We start from the raw sequence: 25,911 nt of genomic DNA, 5'->3' as shown, positions 1-25,911 counted from the left end.
CCACTGGGGTCAGGACAGGGGCCCTGCCCTGCGGCCCGTCACCCAGGCCTGTGTGTCTTCCCCCTGACAGTACTTTAAGAAGCAGAAACGGCTCATCCCCGAGAGGACGGTGTGGAAGTACTTTGCCCAGCTGTGCAGCGCCGTGGAACACATGCACTCGCGCCGAGTGATGCACCGAGGTACGTGCCGGGCCCTCCCCGGGCTTCGGGGCCTGGAGCCAGCGGGAGGCCAGGTGCCCCTGGGGCCCCGGGATGCCACGTTGCCTCCACTCTCTCTGGCTCCGGGGACATCCACGAGGACGTCAAACCACATCGTGCTGCCCAGCCAGGTGGCTGTCGTGCATCTTGCCCGTCCTGAAGGGGCGTCAGTGAGTCCAGCTCAGGGCCTCACACACATGCTCACTCTCAGACACCCTGAGGACCGGCAAGGTGCTCGGTGCTGCCTCTCCCACCCCACCCTCCTGACTTCCTAGCCCCACACCAACTGCCTTCTCCTTCCTTGGCAGACATCAAGCCCGCCAATGTGTTCATCACGGCCACAGGTGTCGTGAAGCTTGGTGACCTTGGCCTGGGTCGCTTCTTCAGCTCCGAGACCACCGCAGCCCACTCCCTAGGTAAGGAGGCCTGTCCAGACGTCCCAGCAGCTGCTGGAGGTCCTGGGTGACCGCGTGGGGAGAGGCGGACATTCTCCGCACAGAGCCTTTGGTTCGTTAATGCAGGCGAATGCCTTCCTGAGTCCCAGACTTTACTTACCTCTTCACGATAGTGACCCAGAGGGGGTAAACTGAGGCCCTGAGAAGCCTTGGATGGGGCTCCGCTGCATCCTTACACTGCTCCACGCCCCTTCCGGAAAGGATGGCGGAGCCCATTTTGTGCAGTTCTGTTGTCGTACAAGGCGGCCGTCGGTCTTTCTCGCTGCTCTGTCATGTTCCCCTGCCTGGGACTCGGTCTGCTGCTCCTGGTGGGGAACATTGGAGCTATTTCCAGTTTTTGGCTTTTAAACAGGCAGTTTTGAAGCTGCAGGGACGAGGTTCTCACCCAGTTGGAGGGGACAGAGTGCAGGGGAGCTCGTGGGGCACGGAACAGGGAAGCGGTGAGCTGGAGGGCAGGGCGCGCAGGGGCGCACAGGGGCGCTGCGGCTGGGGGGGCCTTAAGCGCCCGAGCTTGGCGGGCTGGCACCGTTCGGGAACACCCGAGGGCTGGACTTGGGAACACACTTGGGCACGTGTGGGTTTCAGGTTACCTGAAGCGATGCCCAGTTCAGAATCCATACACAGGGTACGTAACTGGGTGTGACTCATGGAATGGTGGAGAATGAGGAGTTTGCATTTGATTAGAATATAGAAACCAGCAGAGCCCCCAGTGGAACGTGGAAGTAGGGTCCCCCGTGCGTGACAACAGGGCATGTCAGCATTTAACCAGGGCCGGGCAGGAAGGACTCAGATATGACAGGGGCGGCCTGCTCCCTGCCCCCGGCCCGTTCCCGGCTCTCTGATGGCCTCCCTCGGAAACCACTCCGCCCTCCGCGGCCCCAGCCCACAGGTCCCCACGCTCTCCCCGAGTGCCTGCTGCATGCCGTGAGTACAAACAGCCGCTTCTGGTGACAGCGGAGGTGCTTTCTGGAAGACACACTTTCCTGGTGGAATCTGTCACTGTTCGTACAGGTCCCCAGGGCTTGGAGGCTCTCGGGGTGAAGCACACAATCAGGAGAAATGCGCTAACTGGGAATCAACGGCTCCAAGCCGCTTGCTGGAGTGAGCGAGTGTGTGTGCGTGCGTGTGCCCGAGTGCGTGTGCATGAGTGTGTGCACAGGAGTGTGCGTGTGTCTGAGTGTGGGGGGCGGGGTTTGAAAGGACGCACAGGACCTGCCCTCCCCTGAGCTGACGACACTGTACTCGCACCTCCAGTAGCTGCGAGGGTCCATCGGATCCTTTGTGCGAACGAGGGATCTGGAACCCGGGGAGCTCTAGTGATTCACGTGAGTTACAGAGCGGCAGAGCCAGGACTTGAACCCGGGCCACTCCTCCGGAGCCCAGACTTCTCTAGAAGATGGCGGCTGGGCCTTGGAGGCTGGTTCTGGCTCTCCCTCTGCAGCCCCCAGTCGGCTGTGCTGCGAGGAAGCCTTGGCTTCCCCGGTCCCCTCAGACCCTTCCTTAGGAAAATCAAAGTGTTTCGGTGAGTTTGGGACTGTGTACTGCTCTGGTTTAAGGGCTTCACAAGGTCAGAAATTCAAGGGCAACTGTCAAAGAGAAGAGTTCAAGCCACTGGCTCCGTCCCCTGTCAGTCAGGCCCCTCCACCAAGGAGGCTGCGGCGCTCGTCAGAGCCGGTTAGGATCACAGCATCAGGAATGGGCAGAAATACGGGCTCGTCCGACAGCGTGAGTTGATCGACTCGGACTGGTGCACTTATTATATTAATGAGAAGGAATTGGAACTTGGGAAAAGGCTGCTCGCTAGGCTGGGCTCTTCCCGAGGCCTCTGAGGAGCAGCCGGGCTGAGTGATGGATGGAAGGAGCCCTCCTGGGGGGCCTTGTGCCCATGTCCAGGAGACGCCCCGAGCTGACGCAGTGAGGCCCTGCGCCCAGGACCAGCTCTCAGGACCGCGGGCCGGGCTCCACCACAGGTACAGGGCAGAGCTGAAACCCAGGACCCGAGTCCTCCAGATGCAGGGGGAAAGGGCCCCTCTCCACTGTGAGGGTCTGCAAACAGTCTTCTGCACACATTTGGTCGGGCAAGAGATTGAACTAATTGCCTTTGTATTGAGACTCTGTAAGGACTCGGGCTCAGGGCTCCTTTGCACCCTGTGCGTGGCCATGAATTATGCATCCACCACATCTGCGCACCTACTATGTGGGGATGCTATGGGGGCAGCCACGTTGCCCTGGCAACCACCTCCTCTCCTGAGACCCAGGCCGCTGACCCCCCTTCCCCCCCACAAGGTTTATGCAAATCCCATCCCCTCCTGCCTCTCCCTCCCCCAGCCCCCTCCCCGTCTCTGTATTTGCTAACACGAGGCTGGCATGAAAGGGCATTAGTCATGCCATGGCCGGGCTGACAGGTGCGGTACCCAGCGGTGGCAGAGCGGCTGCCTCGGTGTCAGGAATAGGAGCCGTAATTAGAGCGCGGAACAGAATGAGCGTCAGACGAATTACCAGGCAGCAGATCATATTTGTCAGGAAGGATTGCATACATAAAAATTAAGTGACAGTACACGCCGGCGTAATGAAAGAAAAATGAAAGATTTGCCTATACACAGCTCACAAGCTACAAGCAAGTGTCTCGCTCCGAGCAATGGCAGCAGCTGCAAGACAAATGGTAGGGCTGGGAGAGCAGGCCCTGCTTGTTTGGGAGCAGAGGCAGGGCGGCCGCAGGCTGGGCTCAGGGGTGGGCAGTGCCGGGCCTCACCCTGCCTTTCGGGGGCTGGGGAACAGGTCCGATCGGGGGCAGCCCCTGTCGAGTACAGCGGTCAGAGCACGCTGGCTTCCCCAGGCCGTCAGCCCCTGGCCTGACCACGGGGCGTAACTTCCTTCCTTCTCCCTTCCCCGAGCTGACCGCCCTGGCCCTGGGCTGGGCGCTAGGGACAAGATTATGCAGCCTTCCGTGCTTTCAGGAGGCCCCCAGACTGGTCGGGGGACAGGGACAGTCAATCCCAGGGTGGCCTGGTAAGGGGGTGGGCAGAACTGTCTCCTGAGGGCCCACTGTGTACACGTGAGGTGCTGGGCTCCCCATCTCTAAACTGCCCTGCCGAGCCCAGGACCCGCTGAGGGCCTGGGGCTGCGTCTGCCCCTCCCAGGGCTGCCCTTGACTTCGGTTTTCTGTGGTCACTGACCTCACCAAAGAGGTGACTTGGCAAAGAAGACAAGGCTTAAAGGATGTTGGGAAAACATTTTGCTTTTTAAAAAGTCATCCCAACAAGGTTTCTTTTCTTTTCTTTTCTTTTTTAAGATTTTATTTATTTATTTGACAGAGACACAGCGAGAGAGGGAACACAAGCAGGGGGAGTGGGAGAGGGAGAAGCAGGCTTCCCGCCGAGCAGGGAGCCCGATGTGGGGCTCGATCCCAGGACCCTGGGATCATGACCTGAGCTGAAGGCAGACTCTTAATGACTGAGCCACCCAGGCACCCCTCCAACAAGGTTTCTGATCTCCATTAGACAGATGAGGACGCTGAGGCTCAGAGGGAGAGATTCCACATCCCCGTGGCCACCTGGCTGGCGGGGACGAGAGCCCCTTGGGGTGTCAGCTCCCCTCCGGGCACAGTCACAGCGTGCTGGGAGGTGGGCTTGGGTCCTGATGAGCTCGCCAGGGGCCCAGCCATTCAGGGGGGACAGGGAGCCCATCTACCCTCCCAGCAGGGGCCGCCTGGGACTCGGGGGAGGATGGAGCCTCCTCGGAGTGTGCCCATGCTCGGCACTGGGTGGGCCCTGGGGAACATTTGCTGAGTGGGCACACGGTCCTCACTGCCAAGCGCCCCAGGAGATCCATCAGTGGGGGCACAGAGCGCCATGCACATGTGTTCCCTGGGCCCACGCCTGCCCATCCCAGAGGCCCAGGACGCTGGGGAAACTTTGGCCCAGAAAACCTGCTTCAGCAGGTAGATCCAGGTTCTGAACGCAGACCTGGTGGAGGTCCTGGGAGGTCGCACCTGGCTGGCGAGGGGCACCTGGCTTGTCTGCCACACTAATGGCATTTTTAGGGCACAGACTGTTCCTAGGTGAGCTGACGCCAGAGAGGGAAGGAGAGGGTCTCCAGGGGCCAGCACAGGAAGAATGGACCCTGGCTAGGAAACAAACCACAGCTCACCTGTGTGTCCACTCATCCACTTAGCAGGACTCGTGCCAGGCCCCAGGCCACTCCCCAGGAAGGCCCCTGCTCTCTGGAACTTACGGTCTGAGGGGGGGAATCCATTTAGAGTCTTCACCGCCAGCCTAGCACAGTTCTAAGAATCATGTCGCAGGTACTCTGGCGACTAGTGCTGCGGCCTCCCTGGGGGTGGGGATCACCCCAGTCACTTAACAGAGGAGGAAGCCCCAGGTGCTGCGAAATGAGCACCTTTGCCGTGCGATGCCCTGCAAGACGCTCCAGCCAGAGCCACGAGGTGGTGAGGGGCGTGGCCATGCACCTTCCCATCCAAGGACCCCCGCTCCCGGCCTTCTTCGGAGAGACACTGATATGTGCATGACGGGGTGGTGCACAAAGTTGGAGCGTTGTGTGACCCGATGTTCACCTCTGCTGGAGACCCTTGTGGGAACTAGACATAGCCAGATGTTTGTACAGATGTAACAATCTGAAATTAAGCCCACGCTGAGCACAGTGCAGTGTTTTCTCAAGGGCGAGGCTTCCCCCTGAGGGCTGTGTGTAGCCCCGCATGGGGGTGGCTGGTGGTTTGAGGAGGACCCGCCCGTGCGTGGTGACACAGGCGACCCTGGTAGGGGTGTGTGTGTGTCTGTGTGTGTGTCTGTGTCTGTGTGTCTGTGTGTCTGTGTCTGCCCGAAGAGCCAGTGTTGGGGCGGGGGGAGCAGGGCCAGTCTGGGGAGGCCTCGCATGCTCAGCTGAGGACCCGGCCTTCTCCTTGGGGGATGAGCAGCCAGTTTGGCGTGGGTGGCAGAGGAAGGGTTCGGGGGGAGGGCAGGACGGGGAGTTTGGGACAGTCAGTGGTCCAAGCCAGTGAGATGGGGGCAGCAGCTGGGGGCGGAGAGGAGGGGAGCCCCCTCAAGATGGGGGGCCTGGTTGGACGTCGGGGGTGGGGAGTTTCATAGGACAGATCACAGATAAAAGTGCAGATCTCTGGGCCCAGCCCAGAAGAAGCTGCTCAGGTTCCAGAATCTGGTTTTGGCTCCCTCCTGCGTTGTTCCCCTTCTCCCGCTGCCACCTCAGCGCCCCCTGTCCACAGCTCACCTCTCCCCCGGTAGCTCTGCGGGGCCTTCCCAGAGCCCTTCCCCCTGCACATGTGGGCTCAGTAGCACTGTCCCCGTTTTCCAGGGAGGGAAACCAAGGCTCCAAAGGGTGAAGGGGAGGACTCTGGGGACGCTCCAGTGCAAGCCCTCTGTTGCACCAGCAGGGAAACTGAGGCTGGGAGAGAATTTCAGTGCTCTCCTGCTGAGTGGTGCAAGTCTGCGTGCCCCGCCTGTGCCCCGCCTGTGCCGCTCAGATTGCACACCGGGTCCTAGCCCCCAGGCACACCTGGGGTGGGGGGTGTCGGGCCGGGACCCCACGTTTCTCTAGCCATTTTTAAAACCGCCATGTGGGCAAGAAGTGCCGCCCACAGACGCCAGCCTCCCCTTCATGTGAAATCTCTACCTTTTTCATATCTAATGAACACGTTTCAAACACGGCGAGCATCTCCAGACGCAGCAAGGTTTGTTTTGACAGGAGTGGCGCGTCTCTGGGATGCGGCCCCTTTAATCAGCCTCCGCTTTGAGGTCCCACGTCCTCTTCTGATATCCACCCGGTTTGAAATCCGGGAGTTCTAGGCAAAGATGGTGCCGGGAAGGTCGGGGATTGTTAGGCTTCTGTTTCATATGCCAGCTCCGTCCCCCACTGCGGGGAGTGAGGTGGGGGCCGGCCTGGGAACTGGCGGGCCAAGGATCCAGTGGGGAGGCTGCAAGAAGGGGCTCAGCCCGCCTGAGCGTCTCCAGAGTCTGTGCTGCTGCTTTGCCTGGCAGCGCCCCGGGGCCCCTGGGGCAGCACTAGGGCCACAGCCGGGTGAGGGCTTCAGGGGGCCCCTCCTCTTGTCAGCCTCGCCCCACTCTTCCCTAGAATCGCTGTTCCCCTGGGCCTTGGGGATACATCCTCCAGGGCCCGCTGCAACTTGGGATGTCTTTGAAGTGTCTCATTTTATCTTGAAAACTCATGCAAGTTGTGCATTATGCTTCATAGTGTTTGAGTATCTGTTGTCGGGCTGGAAAGCAGGTTTTACAGACAGATTCCCAGGGGTAGGTGGCAGAATGCCGAGCACCCCAACTCTAAGGCTCACAGACAGGGTCCAGGGGCCTGGAGAATCTGCCTAGGGGTGGGGACACGGGGACCCAGTGCCTGGCGTGGACAGGCCGGCCAGGTTTCCCTCAGTTAACGCTTCATCCGTTCATTTGTGCCACAGGTGTCTGAGCTCTAAAGCTGTTGGCAGGGGGCAACTGGGGGAGGCTTTACCCAGCTCCGCAGACTGTGACATGCATCAGCCTCTTCGGGGAGCTCACGAGAGAGGCGGTGTCCGAGTCCCAGCCCTGGAGATGCTGAGCCCACAGGTCTGGGGGTGGGCCAGGGTCCAGATTTGCAACAGGCTCGTCCAAGTGATTCAGCTGCAGCTCCCGAGTCAGTCCAGCCTTTCTCTGTGTCCTTCTGGACACTTCCGGGGACTGACAACTCACTCCTTCCTGATGGGCCCACTCCTGGGAGGGCCCAGCACAGCGTCAAGGCTCAGTCAACGTGGGATGCAGAAGGACGGATAAACGGATGGACAGGTGGATGGATGGACAGACTGATGGATGGATAGATAAGCAGACGACAGATGGGTGATGATGGGTGGGTGGATGGATGGATGGACGGATGGGTAGCTAGATAGAGGGATGGATGGATGGTACCTGCAGCACTGGCATCTTAGGAGAAGGTCCCCAGCACCTTTGGGTGTTTGCCTTTCCCTTGCACTGTGGAAATGGGAGTAAAAGCAGAAAGAGCCATGGAGGCGTTGATGTTTGGGGGGAGCATGGAGGAGAAGGGGTGGTGGTGTTCCTTGACCTTTCTTTCCCCGCGTTCCCAAAGGCTTTCACCACACACAGGCCTGAGGAGGGATCTGGAGCCCCAGCAGAGGGAGAAAGTGGTAACAGAACAGAGGGATAAACCAAATGTCCAGGCCTCACTGAGCAGCCAGCTCGTCCTAGCCAGGGGGAGGGGGGCGGGGGGCAGCTGAACTGGACCACAAAGGAGCCCCCTTGGAGGCAAGGGGATCAGCAGGTGCAAAGATACAGAGGTGAACTGAAGAGCAGGTGGGGTTGGGCTGGGGTAGCCATGTGAGGGACTCGAGCAGCGGCCAGGCACTCGCCACCTTCTGGTGGGCCTGGCCACTCCACAGGTCATCTGTCCCCGAGTTCCTCCTCGAGAGGCCCAGGTGGGTCTCAAATGAACAGAGGACAAGACTGAGGGTGGCGAGAGGTGTCAGGGCCAGCCTGTGCTCCTAGTCCCGAGGGGCTGGGCCGGAGGGTAGGGGTGCAGGGTAGCCAGCGGCAGGCACTGCTGTCCCTTGCTGAGGATGGGACCTCTGACCTCCATCCGCAGCATCCTGGGTACCAGAGTCACATACAGTGTGGTCGAGAGCTGCTGAGAGCTGTTCGGATTCCATCCTGTGGTTTCCATGTAACAAGTCATCCATTTCGTACTTGCCCGTTTATTTTGCTGCCTCATGACCAGAATATTCAAGGAGTTGCTCCTTGAAGGTGCAGTTTGTTTACAGAATCCCACATGGATTCATATGTTGACTGACAGCTCTTTCAGCTGGATAGCAGCCTGCTGATAGGATGACACATCCTTCCAGCATGTATTTAAGTGATGGCTGCTGTCCTTGTTGGGGATTATTGCCATCAAAGGGTGGTTGGTGTCCACATAGAGCAACAATCAGGGAGTCCCTCTGGGGGTAGCACATTAAGTAGACGGTGCGCTAGGCTGCAAGAAAATGGTGTTAACAGCGATAAGATGCGTACAGATTCATCGACTCAGTGAGTAGGTGGTTAGAAGGTGCCCCCTGTGACCTGGTCCTAGGCAGGGCACTGGGACCCTTTGGTAAACAAGGTCCTGCCCCAGGGAGGTCAAGCCCAGAGCAGGCCTTCCCACCTCCGTTCACAGCCTCTACAGGTTGGCCGTAAACCCTTCCCACCCGTCTCTAATGAGATGAGATGCACAGGAAGGTAATAAAGCTTTCAAACAGCTAAACTTTTCAATGCAAAGGACTGTCCTTGAGTTTGAGATTATAAGTTTTTCCACTTATGCTGGTGTTCAACTGTCTTCTCTTTTTAAAAGAATAGTGACACCATTAAATGGTAGTTGGGGTTTTGTACTTTTAAAACACCCTGACTTGGGCCCCTGCTTTGGGGTGCCTGTTGTTTCCCAGCTCACTGAAAGGCCTGTTCTCCCCCAGGGGCCCATGCGTTTCGTGGTGCAGGACCTCCCTCCTTCCTAGGTCATAAACCGCATCTCGGACTCAGCCTCTGCCGAGCTGGACTCCGGCTCCTGACTTTGGCTGGACCAGCAGCAACTGCCATCACATTCGTATGGTCTCTGCAGGCTGGTGAAAATGCTGTCTGTGTAGCAGCCTTCAAAGTCTGATCTAAAAGTATCCAGAACAATCATCCTCCAAATAGACTGAGCTCAGAGTCTCAGACCACAGATCAGTTTACAAATCCAGACTCTGGGCCCCTCCTCAGCCCTGCCAAAGCAGCCCCTCTGCTGCAATGTGCATGCCTCTGGTGATGGGGAGCTCACCTCCTCTCAGGAAATCCTCTCCTCTCTGTATAGTTCCAAATCATCAAAAGTGTGCCCCCTCTGCTTTTTAACTGAGATGGGACATACATACACGTCCTGTTCTTGATAAAAATGGGATCAGATAGTGTGTGCTCTTCCGTACCCGGCTTTCACTCAGCATCACGCCTGTGAGATGGATCCATTTGGTGGCATGCATGTATCCGAGGTTTGTTCTTGTTTGTTGCTGCGTAGTATTCCATCGTGTGAAGAGGCCCCTTCTACGGTTTCCAGTTTCTGGCTATTATGAGTAAAGCCCTTTTGCACATTCTTGATCACGTCTCTTGATGGACAGAAGCGCTCGGTTTTCTCACGCATTTCCCTGGGAGCGGACCTGCCAGGTTATGGTGTCGGCCGTGTTTTTGGCTGTAGTAGATGCTGTGGTGCATGGTTTTCCAGGGTGGGGGTTCCATTTTTTTGTCCCCATCAGCAACGCATGAAGGTTCCAGTTTCTCCACACGTCCCTGAGTTGGTTGATAGCAGTCTTTTTAACTTTAACCATTCAGGTGGATGGGTGGTAGTAACTCAGTGTGCTTTTAATTTGCCCTGGTGACTAATGAGAAGATCATTTCATGTGCTTCCTGGCCACTTGGATATTCCTCTTTTGTGAAGTGCCCTTTTAAGTCTTCTGCAAATTTGCAGGGGGGGGGGTTGGGTTTGTCTTTTTTTTTTTTTTTTGAGAAAAGCACTTGTTAGCATTTAATGAACCCCCCAAACGTGGCTTCAAGCTGCTAGAATGCAGGCACCCCCAGCACCCTTAATCTTCTCCTCTGCTCTTCTACTGAAGAATTTGGCCTTCACGATGACAGGCTGTTTTGGGAGTCTTCCCTTTCCCAAAACTTTGTAGTAGCCCGATTGCACCACATCAATGATAGGAGCAGCTCCAGTCTTGTTTTTGGCGGCATTTACCCGTGTCTGCTCACTGACCAAGGTCCACAGTTTATCAAGGTTGACGGTTGGGTAGAAGCTCTGGTTCCTCTTTAAGTGGTAACGTCTCATACCAGCTTTTCCAAAGTAACCTGGGTGGTATTTGTCGAAGTTGATCCTGTGGTGATGCATGCCACCAGCATTACCCCGGCCTCCTGAGTGCTTCCGGTGCTTGCCGATGTGGCCGTGGCCATGACTCACGTGGCCTTGAAGCTTCTGGGTCTTCCTCAGTCTGGATGGCATGTCGGCAGCCCAGGTGGAAAAGCTGTCTTTTACTTAATGATTTACAGAAGTTTTAAAGTCTATCCTGAGTTTGGGGCCATTGTTGGGCATATGTATGGAGACTACTTTCTCCCAGCCTGTGGCTTGCCTCTCGATTCTCTGAACGGGTCTTTTGGGAAACTAAAGTTCCTAATTTTAATGAAGCCCCAATATATCAGTCTTTTCGTTTATGGTTACTATCTTTTCTGTCCTTGGTTTGATGTAAGAAATCTTGGCTAACCCCAAGTCTGGACATGCCGGTCGGTGGCGGCTAAGAGCTCACTCTCTCGAGCCCAAAGATCTGGTTTTGAACCTCAGTCCTGCCGCCTTCCTGAGCCTCCGTTTCCCCATCTGTAAAGGGGGGGGGGGTATGCCTCGCTGGGGGACTGTTAGGAACACGGATGAGCTAACACATGTGATGCGCTTCGCTCAGCGTTAACAGGGGTTGGTTTTTTTCCACTGTTGAGAGCCTTATCTGGACTCTTCGAGGATTCAAGCACCCACCTGGAAGGACAGTTGATCATTTGCTTCCCAGAGCCTGGCCACTGCACCCCACTCCCCTGGACACTTGGCAGAAACATGTATCCCCAGCTGCCCAGCCCCCAGACCAAGTCTCAGGTCTGGGGCCGGCCCTGTCCCCAGGGGCTTTTCGTGCCCTCCCCAGTGTGGGAGCTCCAGTCTGGCCTAGCCCTCTCCTCTGACTGAGCCGGGGAGAGGAGGAGAGGGAGCCCGAGGCCCGATCTCCCCAACGCCCATGCCTTCCCCTCCCCCTCACATCCTTCTCTGCACAGAGCATAAGCACCCACCCACCCCCCTCCTGTGTTTCAGTGGGGACGCCTTACTACATGTCCCCGGAGAGGATCCACGAGAACGGCTACAACTTCAAGTCTGACATCTGGTCTCTGGGCTGTCTGCTGTATGAGGTGAGTGTCCGGCCCACAGCTCAGCGGCTTTCAGCGGGGTGTGCTTGGCAGGGGCCCAGCCCGGGTGGGACTCACCCCACCAGCTCCAGGTGGGACCGCGGGAATGGGTGACGTCCAGCCACCTGTGGCACCAGCTCCATCTGGGTCCTAGCCTTCACCCCGCTCGGCCCAATGTCTGCCTGATTAACGTCGGGCTGGAGGAGCTTGTTAGAGGTGTGGCCGGTGGCAGACTGGGTCCTGTGTCACTCGTGGGCTGCTCCGATCTGCAAAGGGAGACGGATGAGAAACAGGGTCCAGTCCGCCTGCATGACGGAGGGGGCACAGACAGGGGGTCTGGCTGCCCCAGTTTCCCTGATAACCAGGGTGCTCTCGTCCACTGTTGGTCATTCACCCGTACATCAGGCCTCATGCAGGGCCCTGGGGACAGAGGAGTCAGCTCTGGCCCGTGCTTCTGACACGCTCCTCACAGAGGGTGTCCACGCTCTTCCAGGCTCAGCAACACGGGCCTCACTAAAGACCACTGTCCCCTCCCCTGAGCTGTGAAATGGAGCCATCAGATGGCCATTTCTGGCCAGTCTGGATGGAGGGACGGGCATATTTCTAAGTCTTGGCAGGCTCAGACAGGAGACTACATGAGCATGTTGTGACCGGCCCCCCGGAGGTCTAGGAGCACAAGCCATTCCTAAGCTATGACACTGTTGCAGCCGCCAGGGGAGGGAGGGAGGCCTGAGCCCTCCAGTATCTTTGAGCTGGCGGCCCCAACCTCCAGCACCCTGGCCTGGACCACCTAGTTCTGGACAGCTCTGGGATTCTGTCCACCTTGCTGAGCCTGCCTCCCCATCTGTAAAATGGGAATAGTCCCCATCCCACACCGTCCCCGTCTGGATAAATGGAAGAACAGACATGAAAGGCTTTGAAAAATCCTCCGAGGGCCATGAGACACCAAGCACAGTTTGCTTTTAAAATTGGAATCTTGATTATTTTTCTGCTTTCCCTGGAGCTGACTTGAGCACGTGTGGGGTCTGGTTTGGAGCAGATAAGCTAAAGAGACTTATTCTCAAGCTGACGTGGCCCAACTGTTAGGGCAGCGATGCCCAAGATAGTGCCAAGGCCCGCCCCCCCCGGGGGGCGTTTGGGGGTCACAGAGACTGGCTTCTTTGCTTCCTTGGGACTGTGGACTCTGGGAATGGAGCTCACAGTCCTCGGGTATAAACTGAAGGAATAAGCTGCCCACTGCCGACCCACATAGGGCCCGCGGTGGCTCCTGTGGCCAGGGTCTTTGGTGGTATGTCCCCCGCCCCCCGCATTACTGTGTGAGCCTTTGAGGTCAAAATGGATCCCTTTGCAAGGTTTAAAGTTCGCAGCATCTCTGTTGTGAGTAAGAGCAGACATTTCATTTTAAAGAAGTGGCCTAGTGATCACAGAGGAAGCCAGGTGGCATCTGTGGCTGCGACACCCTTCTCCTGGAGGTTAGCAGTGTGGACGGCCCCCACTGTCATCTTGAAGTGAGTCAGGCCCTGACAGTCAAGAGATGGGGCGCAGACCTGCTTTCTGGGACCCCGCAGGACATCTGTTGTGGGAGGAATTCTTTGAATGGCCACCAAACGGGGGCAGCCAGGCTGAGGCGGTGCCCAGCTGGTGGCCGCAGTGGGTCGGGGAGTGCGGGGCGGTTCCTGGCCCCCTCGGGTGGAAGAGGGCTGTGTTGTGTCTCCTTCCCCTGTCCCTGTCTCTCTGCACGGACTGGCTGGTGTGGGGTTTGGGAGTGCGGAGTGGCTGGGGGTAGGTGATGAGCTAGGGAAGGACAGTGGGTGCGGGAGGGAATCTGGAGGGAAATCAGCATCTTTGGCAACAAGAGAAAAGAGATGAAAGTCAGCACGTTCTCAGCAAGGATGACAGGAAAGAAACCTGCTTGTAGTCGGTGTCCCACGTGGCTGCACATTTGTAACGGCCCCAGAGGGCTGGTTTGGTTTCGTTTTGCTGAGAAGGAATTAAAACCAGGTGGGCAAACCTCCAGAGTCACACAGAAGCTCTGGTACTGGGGTCTGTCACCCAAGATGAATCAATGACTTCGGGGTCTCTCCAGCTGTCTCTCCAAGTCCAGGTGAACACCACGGCCACCAGGGCTGCTAAGGCCAGTGACAAAGCCAAGCCCAGGTCATACGCCACCCCAGCCCTCCCCAGGCTCAGTGCTCCAGCTTCAACAGCCCTGCCCACCTGCCCAGGCCTGGGGTCTGAGGAGGGGATTCCATCCCCCTACTACCTGGGCACCCTCCACCTGGGTGTCAGTCCTCAGGGGGAGGGAATGCCGCTCCTGGTCTCCCCAGGCCCAAGCAGATGCCCTCAGCGTGGCAGGGGTTAGGGGGTGGGTGCGATTTTGAATCGCACTGTGTGCACACGCAAGCACACAGCTAACTCGCACGGCTGCAGTAATTCGGGTGAGTGCGGGCCCACTTTGGTCGGAAGGACCTGAGTTCAAGGCTCCGCTTCCTCCCTCACCCCATAAAAGGCCCTGGGGGCCAGTCAGCATCTCCCTCCGGGAGCTTCCCTTGCCCCAGTGCGCACGAACACGAGCGGAGTCTGGCTCAGAGAAGGCCCTCCGACAATGGCAAGCAGGTCACTGACACCCACCACTACCCCCTGGCTGCCGGGTATCTGCCGCCTACCTCTGGCAGCGAGGCCCCTACAACCGGCCCCATTTCCCTTTTTGCTCTGGCCAGCGGGAAGCCGAAATGCACCTTGGTCTCCTTTTCTGTGGAGGACTCGGCTCTGTCCTCCTGTCCTCCTGGATGTTGTCTCCGGGCCAGATGGCTGGTTCATCTTATTTTTCCATTCCGGGTTTGCGGTTTCCGGAAGCCGCTTCCTGCCCGGGTGAACCCTGAGGATCTCCAAACACAGACACGCGGGCCTTGTAGGGTGTGAGACCTGCGTGTGACGGGTGGCTTTGCTCCCCTCCCGGGGGCCAGAGGATGGCAGCTAGCTCTCCGTGCTCGTGCCAAGCCTGTGGCACAGAGCCACCCTGCTCCCTGCCCGAGCCTTTGTCTCAGCTCCCGGAGGCAGATGCCCGCCTGGGGCCCGCAGTGCCCGGTTCGACGGTCCCGGGGAGGCCATCCTCTGCATCTCGTCTGTGGCACCAAGCACGTGTCTCAACCAGGCAGTGTCTGCGCTCGTGGCTTCCGAGCATCAGGCTCTGGTTCAGCCAAGCTGATATATTTGTTGGCAGCGTGTGGGGCCCTGCGGCTCGCAGCCAGGGAGGGACGTCCTGGCCGTGGGAAGTCGGTGAAATCCGTCAGGTCCTTCGGGCACGGTCGTCCTCGGGGCCAGTGGGCACGGATCACCACCCGAGGCCCTGGGCCTCCCACAGAAGAGGGCTCGCGTGGCCCTCAGAGGATGTCAGGCAGCAGGGGCTCTGTGGCGGGCCACCACCCCTCTCCCCGCTGCCCCAGCCCTGCGGGGAGCGGATGTTTCCCCAGCAGACAGGGAGGGAGATGCATCTGGGCCCAGGGCTTAGTAATTGGGAGGAAGCATCCCGCAGACACGACTGGAGCTCCCGCTACACAGCCTGTGGTGTGTTCCAGAAGCGCTGCCAGCCTGAAGAGCTGTCACAGAGGCTCCCCACCCACACACCCCCTCCAGACCACCTCCGCCGATTCAGTGCAGCCCGGGGGGGGCACCCATCTGAGCCAGGGTGGCCTGAAGTGACGGTGCGGGGCCAGAGAAAACCTGCCCCCTGTGCACAGGCCTGCCCTTCCCCGAGCCCTGGCCTGGGCCTGAAGTCTCAGAAGCCCCCTGTGTCTCCTCTGGCTGCTCTAACAGGTTATCACAAAGTTGACTGCTTCGTACAACATAAAATTATTCGCTTACGGTTCTGAGGGCCAGAAGTCCAGAATCCATTTCAGCAGACAAAAGGCAAGGCCTTGGTGGGGCTGGTTCCTTCTGCAGGTTCTAGGGAGAATCCACTTCGGGGCCTCTTCCATGGAAAATGGAGAGGCTCATGACACCCTCCTCACACCACTCGGAACACACGTCCTGCTCTCGCGTAGTCAGGCCCCTTGGCCTCCCTCTTACAGGGACACTTACGATTACATTTAAGACCCACTTGGACCACCCAGAATTACTTCCCACCAGGGGTCCTTAAATGGATCACACCTGCTGAATCCTTTTTGCCATTGAAGGTAACACATTCACAGGCGTCACGGATGAAGATGCTGGCATCTCTGGGGGCCTTTCTTCAGCCCACCATACCCCCTATCACCTGGGCAGCCAGGCATCCACTGAGGACCTCCTGAGCTCACCTGAAGATGCTGATGTTGACCCATGGCTAGTGAGGAGCTGCCACAAAGCACTTCACCTGGCTCGTGCCCCTGGGGGGCGGTGCCCACTGGGACCTGTCTCGAAGAGGTCAGCATGAGGAGGAACAGGCCAGACGGCTCAGCAGCTGGGAGCGGCACTGCCCTGGACGTTGGGGTGAATCACGAGAATCACACGAGGCCAGTCCCAGCCTCGTTATAAGGGAGGAAACCGGCTCAGGGAGGTGGAGAGACTCCCCAGGGTCACAAAGCAAGGAAGTGACCAAGATGGGCACTGGTCCCCAGGCTGCCTGGCAGGTCCCACTCCCCTGTGGACAAGAGCTAGGCCCTGGGCAGCCGCAGGGCAGGACTCCACACTGGGGTAAGTGCGACTGCGGTGGAGAAGGGGACCGTGGGCCTCGGCCCAGAGCCCCTGGGAGATGAAAGCCAGGCCGTGAGGAGCCCCAAGTGACTACAGTGCCCCCCCGCCCCTCCGGTAGCAGGAGCCTCCAGCGGAGACACCAGTGTTAGAAGGCCCGGGGCTTTGTTTTCATTACCCAGCACGCCCTGCAGAGGCGCCCGGCCCACAGCGCGGGCTCGACAGAATTTATTTATTTACACGTGAGCTCAGCTCTGAGCACAAAGCTGAAGGAACTGGCTCATCCAACGCCAGCCCCAGGATCCTCGGCAGGTGACCTTCCACAGCAGCCTCGGGAGACTGAGAGCCAGCAAGAAAGCAGCAGGGGAACCAGACTAAGGATCACCTGCCCCTTGTACAGAATCCTGTTTGGAATTCTGGCTGGACCCAGAGAAGAGTCTGGGTGCCCTTTGGCTTGTGGGGGAACAGGGCTGCAGACTACTGGTGACTGGCCTCTGGGTGCAGCCTTCACTCCAGGATGTGCTCAGGAGATACTAGGTGACAAGATGAGTGTCTGAGGCCCTGACAGGGCAGGAGTCAAAGGCAGTTGCTGTCACCTCTGAAGTCAGAGTCCCCTTCTCCCTCTGACATCTCAGATCACACACCAGTTTTTCTGAGCCCTCCCGGCGGGGGTGAGTGGCCACACTCTCCCACTTCCTGGCTGTGTGTCATCCCCATAATGCCAGAGAGGAAAAGTTCTGCATCTGAGGAGCGGGGCTGAGCGCCACGGCTCTTGCAGCTCTGACAAGGCCAACGGGATCAGCCCCAAATGGCGAGTTCGCCGCCACATCGACCAGGCAGAAGTGGGTGGTCGCCTGGTTGCCGGTGCCAGGATCTCCGCATTCAGGGTAATTGTTCTAATCCCAGCACCTCGAGCAGCCCCAGAGGTTCCTTCACAACCCAGTGCCCTGATCTGGGTGGAAGGCCAGAAGCTGGAATCTGCTTTCGTGGATGGAGAAGGTACTATTGGCAGGAAGCCCTCTGCTGACCCTGTTCAGGACAGTGTGGGAGCGTCCCGCAAGGGAGGGAGGGATGCTCTGAAGGAGATGCTGGCTTGGGGCTCACCCCCCACCGTTTTCTGGAGCCCTTTTGGAACCCTAAAGAGCAAGGTTTGTGTAAATCAGAACGGCTTGTTAAAAGGATTAGCCAGTCTCCCAGGTCCAACACATGAAAAACCAGAACCTGTGTCAGTGGGCCAACATTTTAAATGTTCTTTCTACTGTGAACAGAAACACTTTCCAGGAAAATCCATCTTAAATCATCCAGCCACGACTCGGAGGGCACCCAGCTCACCCCAAGTGACCGCCCCGGAGCCTCAGCTGCTCTCTGCTGTGGCAACAGATGTCCTTTTGAAACTGCCCAATTAACCCTTTGCACCCAAGGCTCTCATTTTAACTACTGGAAATGCATCACCCAAGCAATGCCATTTTGCACACTCGGTTGAGCCGCCCCCTCCCCCCCCCCCCCCGCCCCGGTCAGGCTGGCGGAGCCCGCGGTGGGCATGGCCTCCACAAGCTCCTCCTTCCCGGCCAAGTGCCAGGTCACTCGCCGCAGCCCTCCTCCAGGGGCTTGGCGCCCCTAGTCACAGGAGGAGAGGTGAGGAGGAGCGGTGAAGCTGGCACCCAACGCCCCCCTGAAAGCACTCAGCATGGCGCAGGCGCCTGGGCCCGCAGGTGCTTCCCCGGGTGGACTCCTGGGCCGGGGCCAGAGGAAACCAGTCTCCAGGCCACACCGTGCTGTCTCCCCAAAGGCCTTCTGTAAACCCATGGACGCCACCTGGGCTCGGAAGCTCCCTGGGCCCTCCTGACGGAGACAGGCCCTGCTCCTGGGGCCACCAGACCTGTCCACAGGGGCGAACAGAGGACAGGGACAGACCGGGAACACTAAAGCCAGGGTCATCCGCAGACCCAACACCCATGGCTTTCTCCCTGCCCTGCGTTAGGGCTCACTGGCCTGCCCTCCGGGGCCCGAGGACAAGTGGGGATTGCTCAGGTAGCCCGGGAGCCCTGGACAAGCAGTGTGTGTGGAGTGGCCTTGGCAGCCTGGCTCCTCGAAGGGAACCGAGGCCAAACAGACAGCCAGGCGCAATTACCCGACGGCACTTCATTAGCAGAGGGCGTTGGGCCGTCTTGGCGGCAGACAACAGTGAGCGGGAGTGACAAGCAGCACTTGAATGCCATTACGGATTAATCAGCAGATGGGGCCGGCGGGCACTGTGCTGGGCTGCGGCGCAGCCTGCCCGAGGCTCAGCCCGCCGGACGCAGCTGCCCCGAGCTCCCGTGAACCTCCGAGCAGTGCCCTGAGGGATGGGCCGGGGAGTCCAGATACCCTCCAGAAAGGGGAATCCCGGCAGCTCCCCGACTGGGGGAGACCCTCCCCGCCTCGCCCAACCACCATCACAGTCCTCTCGCTTCCCAGTGACCCCGGGTAGAGCCAGCGCCACTGGCCTCATCGGGGTGGTGACAGCCCGGCTTGTGGCGCCTCCTGTGCCGGCCGAGCCCAGAGCACTGCAGGTGGAAGGAACCTTTTCCGTCTTTCGGACTAACACAGCCGAGGCCAGACACACAGCAAGAGAGTGCAGAAGTGGGATTCAGGCAGGCTGCAGCACCACACACGTGCTGCTCCTCAGCCCCGGAGCTTCAGGCCCCCTCCCTGACGTCTGGGCATCCAGTTTCTACAGAGAGCCCGAGCTGCTGCCCCGAACTCCAGGCCCTCAGACAGCAGCTCTGTGATGGGCTAGTGACAACAGCCAGAATGAAAAGCAAAAATGAAAGGCCTCACCTCCCCACCCCACCCCTCAAAATGCTAGTCCTTGGGTAAGTAATTTCCTCGGTGCATTACTTAGACACCCTCCCATGGGTGCCTTTGGAATTGCTTCTTAGAAATCTAAGACAATGCACCACAGAGAGCTTGCTGGGCCCAGGCACGAGTCCCAGTGAGCAGAGCCTGTTCCCCCATCTGCTGTGTGCACACGACCAGAATCCGTCCCGGAGGGCTGGAGCGTGAGGTGGGTGTGCCTGCACGCGGCTGGCCCTCCGTATTCAGCTCCCACCCCCCCCCCCCGTTGCCTTTAAAGTTTTGTCACTGAAGCCTCATTGTCATTTAATTCGCTTTTAGGACAAAAATCATGTTAAAACTGCTACTGTGCTGTATCCCAGCTCCCACAGGGTTTTCAGGAAATCCTGCTGGACAGTCTCCACCAAGGACCAGAGAAGGACACCACCCCAATCTGGAGTGGTCCCTTTTGCCCCTGGACCTCAAGGCTGCAGACTCATGTTTCTCATCCCCCCTTCCCTTGCAGATGGCAGCTCTCCAGAGCCCCTTCTATGGAGACAAAATGAATCTCTTCTCCCTCTGCCAGAAGATAGAGCAATGTGACTACCCACCTCTCCCTGGAGAACATTACTCTGAGAAGGTGAGTTTGCCGCCCCCAGGCCTGGGGAGCTTAATGGCCGGCATTGGCTTGAGAGGAGAGGCATTTCCAAAATGCCATGGCTGTGGGCTTGAACTTGGGTGTGCTTAACTGGGTGGAGAAGGGAAGATTTGTGGGAAAGTGACCCAGGGTTCAGGGGGGAGGGAAGTAGATGAATGTTACTAAAGAGGTCTCAGACACCAGCGTGGGCCCCCAGCGACAGGACGTGTCCCGCCCACTGGCCCAGAAGCCAGCAGAAGCTGGTCAGTGAGGCCCCGTTGGCTCACTTCTGCCCCTTTGGCTCCCAACCCGGTGCTTGAGTGTGAGGCCAGCCACTGCAGGTCCCAGACAAGGGCCCCATGTGGTGGCAGACGGGGAGGCAGGAGGTGGCGGGGCCTTGGCTTGCCCCACCCCCAGCCGGCTGCCACTTGATCCTGTGACAGGAAACCCCGGCAAGCGGACTGGGCTCCTTGCTGTCCCGGACCTAAGTCACACCTTGGGCTCTTACTTGCAACATTCTGCTCTGGGTGCAAGGGTTCTGGACACAGACGGACATGTCTGGCATTGGGTCCGTGCCAGGAATGAGCTGTGTCTTCCTCAGTGCCGTCTTCTGGAAAATAGGGCTAATATTTCACCTCTGTGAATAAAATGCGCAGACGAAATGACGGGTTTACCACACAGCATGACTAAGGGTGCAGACAGATGTGTACATTTAATATAATCCCTTCCCTGTTCTTGGGTGAGTCAGTGAACTTTTCGGAGCCTCAGTCTCCTCATCTGTAATAACATGGGGATAATCCTAGAGGCTGCCTCCCAGGGTCAGTGTAAGGATTAGGTCATGCATGTGACATGCTCAGCTTAGCACCAGGCTGACATTGACCCCAAGGCCACCAAAAGGAGCCACCAGCTGTAACAAAGGGCATGGCTCCGAGTAAATGCTCTGTGCCAACCATCAGTGTTCTGTCACGGGCCACCCTAGAGGATGTGGAGGGGACTCCGAGACCTCCCTGGGCCCACCCTGCAGGACCACAGGCTACTGTGGCAGGCTAACAGCGCACATTTGTGACCCACCATTGAGTCCTCCCTCACCTCCATTTTACCAAGGAAACTGAGACACAGATACGTTAACGTAACTTGCCCAAAGTCACGTAACTCACAAGTGGCGAAGGCAGGATTTGAACCCAGAGATCCTGCACCCAGCCCCTGTGCTATCCTGTTTCTTGATGGCACACCTCAGTAGCCAGTGGTCCAGCTGCGCTGAGGCGCCCCTGTGCAGCTTGCGGCAGTCCCAATCCTGAAGACTCTGAAGGCTCTGGAAGGAGCAGCCGTTGTCCACCAGGGGCTTGGGCTGCAGAGACCAGGTCTCCCAGTGTGTCCTCACGCTGTGTCCAGCCAGGCCAACCAAAAGGGTCATCAGCCACCCTTCTCTTGGCAGCCTTCATACTTACCGCCACGCTCACTGGCTTTGCAGACTCCCAGAGGACGGAGAGTGAGGGTCGGGAGGACACATTCCTAGAGGGTTGATCAGGGCACGCTCTGTCATGGCTTTTGCCTCAGCGGCTTACAAAGTTCTTCTATGTCTCCTCAAAGGAAGTACTTATGCTCTGGAGTGGAAGTTGGCAGGAAAGGTCAAGCTAATAGATTTCTTAACCACTTAATTGCTGCATTTAGTTTTTCTTTTTTACCTTTTTAAATTTGAAAATCTGTTACTATTTACAAGCAGCACAGACTTGGAACTTGGAGCAAATCAAAACTTCTCTGTGCCCGTTTCCTACCTATAAATGGCAACGGTAATCTCTGCCTAATAGAAGCTGAAATGAAATGAATCTGCATAAAGCCCTCAGCCCCCTTCTCTCTCGTCAGTCACTCCAACTCTGTGACCTCGTACTCCCCAGAGCATCCGGCTTTCACCAGTTACGTTCAGCGTTTCTAGGCTGTGTGTTAGGAAGTGAGAGGTGCTTCTTAGCACTGGAGTTGCTCAGCACACCTCACTTTTGAAGTTTACATCACCTCTTAGAAAGGGGTATAAAAGACACTTTATTGTTTTTCTCTTGGTTTCCGAAGTTTTCAGACATCCTCTTACTGCCAACTGCGCAGTCTACTCACTGAGTAATTGGGAGTCACAATGACTTTACCTTCATCCATTTTTCTTGGGTACATGAACTTGTCCAACTGCCTTCCCCTGAATACTGTAAGGTTCCAGAAGTATTATCATCTCATCACGGGCAACCTCAGACTCCAGGAGTGTTCAGGCCAGCCACAGGCCCAGCGGCAGCTGCCTGTCCAGGGGCTTCCCAGTGCTTATAAAGCAGTGGAATCCCAAAAAGGCAGCACACAGGTTGGAGGGAAGCTCACAATGCCTGACCCAGGGAAACCTCATTTGCAGCCTGAAGCACCTCAGGTGTGAAACACGGAGCGTGGACAGTAGCCCCAGGGCCCCCACCTGACCCCTCCACCCTCCCCAGACTCCCTGAGCATGGCCACCGAGTCCACATGAGCCCTCTCATTCAGGACCAACCCTCTCTCTGCTGCTGCCCACCCCCCCAACCCTGCAGGGCCAGCCAGCCCCTCCAGCACCAGGTACTTAAATGAAAAAATTGCAGTGAGCCCAGTGATGCAAGTGAAGATGTAGGCTTTTTAAGGTCATTATTTTAATTACCATTAAAATAATTGGCACTCTGGCTATCAGAAGAACGGAGGCGATCAGAGGCTCAAGGCGCCCCTCCCCCAGCCCGAGGCGGGAGCAGCCTTCAGTGTCTGTATAATTAAAAGCTCCGTCTTTCATGCGCACAATAAAGAGGCCAGGGGGTGGGCAGACTGCAGCCCTGCTGCATGTTAATGCATTTATTATGATCAATAAGCCCTCGCCTTGAGTTTTGTCCTCTGGTTTGGGTATCTGCATGACTGACAGTGCGCGTGCGCGCACACACACACGTGTGGGCAGCTGGAAGTTCACAACTGTTTGGACAGAGCCACACAACAGGGTCTCACGGTGTGGCCTTGGGGCCACACCGGCCTAGCACTGGTGCCAACTGTGACTGCCCACCCGTCGCTCACCTGCGTGCCGCGCCCCCCTCGGTAGCTGTGAGGGCTGAGTTTGTGCAGGCCAAGCGCGGGCGCGGGGCCTCCACGAGGCTGTCTCCTGAAAAATAACATGCCGTTCTCGCCCTTACAGTTACGAGAACTGGTCAGCATGTGCATCTACCCCGACCCCAACCAGAGACCCGACATCGGATATGTGCACCAGGTTGCCAAACAGATGCACGTGTGGACTTCCAGCACCTGAACGTGGACGCAGCACGCCTTCTCAGAGCCGCACCACTTTGCCTTACTTGAGTCTTCTCTCCGAAGTGGCCGCCTGGTAGCCTAGATCATCAACTAAGACAAGAGGGTTTGGCGGGTTCCCCAGAGGGTACCCCGGGCTTCACAGCAGGTGCTGAATGCAGGGGGAGGGGCACTGGTCACAGGGTCACTGGTGGTCACATTCGAAAGTCCTTTCTTTAAACTGTTTGTGGACAATCTCAGCTGGCTTGTTACCAAGGGTGAGCGGTTCGGCGAGCCACCGACATACCCCTTATATCTGGATTGTAATGTGAATCTTTAGGATAATTCCTTCAGTGACCTGTCAGGTTTATAAGAACAGGAGAATTACAGGAGACTGTGTGACTTGTCGTGAGCCTTTCAAATTGGTTATAGCAAGTTCAGTTTAGCTCTTAGAATCTTTTCAAAAAAATCAAGCTGTGTGCTTGCTCTGTTGTAAAAGGATAAAATGGAAATAATTTTTTTTAAGTAGAGTGGAGATTTTCCTAATATTTTTATGTATGTTTATAACGTGATGAATGACGATGAGGAGAACCCAGCATCTGGCACAGAGTTTCAGAAGGCAACCGGTGTTTCGTGAGCCAGGGCTGTTTTCTGTGCAGTCCCGCTCAGCCCTCCCCTCCCGAGCACCTGCTCCTTCCCAGGCATCTCAGGCCCTCCCTCCACCACCTGCTGGAAGGCCGGCAGTTCATTTAACAGTCAGTGTTAGGCATTCTCCTCTGTGGGAAGGAAGCACAGGATACCAAAAACAGAAATATAAACCATGCCCTCAGGCCATCCTCTGTACAAGTTCTGGTTCTGCAACTGCCTACCATGACCCTAGGCGACTCTCTCAGCCTCTCTGAGCCTTAGTTTCCTCATCTGTAAAATGGGACTAAGAGTATCTACCTTCAGCCTTGCTGGCAGAATTGGAAATAGGCAAGTGACCTATAGCACATTGCAGATGATCCAAAAATGGTAGCCACTCACCCACCCCTTCACAAAACTGAAGTCCATGGACCATGTAAGTCAAGAATTAACGTACAACTACATTATATGCATAGGAAACCAGAACTATGTTCATTTATTTCTTGTTCCCAAATAGGATTAACTGTGAAGACTAATTTATAAATGTGAACTTAAGGAAAACTCAAGCTCTGAAGGAAATAGTTTGAATTCTGCTTTTCTACTCAAGTTAATCCTCAAATGGTCTAAGTTGTCACCCATCGACTTGGTGACAGTTCAGCCCTCCAGATAGAGACATGCCCGCCCAGTCAGTCAGCGTTCTGGTCAGGTGCTCTGATTGCTGCCAACTTGCTGACCAGGGGCCCAGGCCTCCCTGGGGATAAAGGACTTGGGCTGGGCCCCTGCTCTGTTTCCACGTGTGAACTCTGTTCTACTGTAACCCTGTCGGGTTTGAGACATTTTCTTCAGATGCAATCTTTGCTTTGTACTTGTTCTCCATGTTTGAAATAAAATGGGGTAAGAGGGGTCACTTCTGTGAGTGAGTGAGTATAATTCACAGATAACTCTAAAAACAGCTTCATGTGAGAGCACAATTTCCCCAGGCACCTTTAAAAGCACAATTTCTCAGGCCCCAGACATTCTGAGTAATCTTGGAATTTTTTTAAGCTCCCCAGATAATTTTGATAATCGTCGGCCAGGACACTGCCCTAAATAATTCCATTGTTCTCCCTACCCTACTCCTTGCAATTTAACAAGGGCAGCTGCCCCAAGAGTGGGTTCAGTCTGGAAGATCATGGTGCTGGGACTCTTTCCCGTGTACCCCAGCCATGCTATCTCTGGGGGAGAGTCAAGGCCCTATCTCCTGCCTAGCACTTGCCACTAGAAGTTTTTCTGATTCCACACAGATTTTTTTGCACATATTCTGCTTACGGCTCTCAGAGCCTCTACTGTGTCACCCGTGGCAGAATCAGCCACAGACGTGGATGAACTTGCTCTCGGCACGCCACTCATGTTCAACACCATGAGAGCAACTCTGCTCACCAGGACCCTCTGGAGGCGTGAAATTTCAGCCATTCACCAGGCCTGAGTGCTTGTGAAATGATGGTATCCTAATTACCACAAACAGTAAAGCCCCAAAGCATTCCTGCGACTTCTGTGAAACTGGCCAACGAGCAGTTCACCCAGTTTTATGCAGGTATGGCGAAGCCAACTGTCCACCTACCTGTTTTTTCTTGGTATTCAGAACTGATGTCTCTACTTGTTTCCTACTTGGCTGCTGAGGTAAAAGGCTGCGCTGCCTTCACTCTAAAAAAGCAAAACAAAACAAGAAAACCTGGGACCACCCCGAACACAGAGAAAAAGTTAGCACAAGGGGTGGGTAGAAAGGTTCATCTGACTTCCGTGACAGATGAGGCCTCACCTGCTTTTAGGAGGAGGGTTACGTTGCTCTTAACACCTGTGTGAATGCAGACGGGCACTGGGGGACGGATTAATATCCTGAAGGGGGGGAGGGGCAGGTCAATGAGCCTTACTGGCCAAAGAACCACACAACCTCCAGACCTCAGCCATTCAATCCGATTTTCATTTTTTTATTGGGTCTCATTCAGCAGACACTGCGCCAAATGAAGGTCTTATGGGGGAGCCGCCACTGCTCCCCACCCCCCATCTCGTAGAGCACTAATCAGCCCATGAGGGTGATTCCCATCCTGCTCAAAGCCCAGGTACTCCACGGACACCATTCAGGAAGTGTCCATTGTTTGAACTGTTTCTTCCAGCACCTCGATTTCCAGGGTGGTGACTTTTTCAGTGAGGACTGCAGTGGTCCCTTTCTCACACCTGTACCGGCCAAACCTAGTGGGAGAAAAAAGCAGAGTTAGGATCCCCTCAAGGGGCCCAACAGAGGCCTGGAGAGA

General features: G+C 56.8%; 3 protein-coding genes across 3 annotated transcripts in view; 1 reads left to right on the top strand and 2 right to left on the bottom strand.

The window, feature by feature from the left end:
• Nucleotides 1-24,527, top strand: part of NEK6 (NIMA related kinase 6) — an 84,223-nt gene extending 59,696 nt beyond the window's left edge. Inside the window, exons 6-10 of the mRNA XM_027616223.2 lie at nt 71-179; nt 506-613; nt 11,522-11,616; nt 19,622-19,735; nt 22,908-24,527. Coding sequence (XP_027472024.1) covers nt 71-179; nt 506-613; nt 11,522-11,616; nt 19,622-19,735; nt 22,908-23,018 — 537 coding nt within the window. The 3' untranslated portion in view covers nt 23,019-24,527. The remainder of the gene's footprint in view (nt 1-70; nt 180-505; nt 614-11,521; nt 11,617-19,621; nt 19,736-22,907) is intronic.
• On the bottom strand, nt 8,548-11,501 carry LOC113934712 (60S ribosomal protein L27a-like). Its single transcript, XM_035723674.1, has one exon. The coding sequence runs from the start codon at nt 10,673-10,675 to the stop codon at nt 10,229-10,231; it is 447 nt and encodes a 148-aa protein (XP_035579567.1). The 5' UTR covers nt 10,676-11,501; the 3' UTR covers nt 8,548-10,228.
• A 1,035-nt stretch (nt 24,528-25,562) lies between the features above and the next one.
• Nucleotides 25,563-25,911, bottom strand: part of PSMB7 (proteasome 20S subunit beta 7) — a 60,387-nt gene continuing 60,038 nt past the window's right edge. Inside the window, exon 8 of the mRNA XM_027616815.2 lies at nt 25,563-25,849. Coding sequence (XP_027472616.1) covers nt 25,738-25,849 — 112 coding nt within the window. The 3' untranslated portion in view covers nt 25,563-25,737. The remainder of the gene's footprint in view (nt 25,850-25,911) is intronic.

Source organism: Zalophus californianus, chromosome 13, assembly GCF_009762305.2.
Source record: "Zalophus californianus isolate mZalCal1 chromosome 13, mZalCal1.pri.v2, whole genome shotgun sequence".
Lineage (NCBI taxonomy): Eukaryota > Metazoa > Chordata > Mammalia > Carnivora > Otariidae > Zalophus > Zalophus californianus.
Note: the sequence above shows the minus strand (reverse complement) of the source record. Positions and strands in the feature narration are given on the sequence as shown.

Bases quoted from the DNA above. Each gene is read 5' to 3' on its own strand.
- LOC113934712 (XM_035723674.1), bottom strand. From the start codon at position 10,675: ATGCCATCCAGACTGAGGAAGACCCAGAAGCTTCAAGGCCACGTGAGT.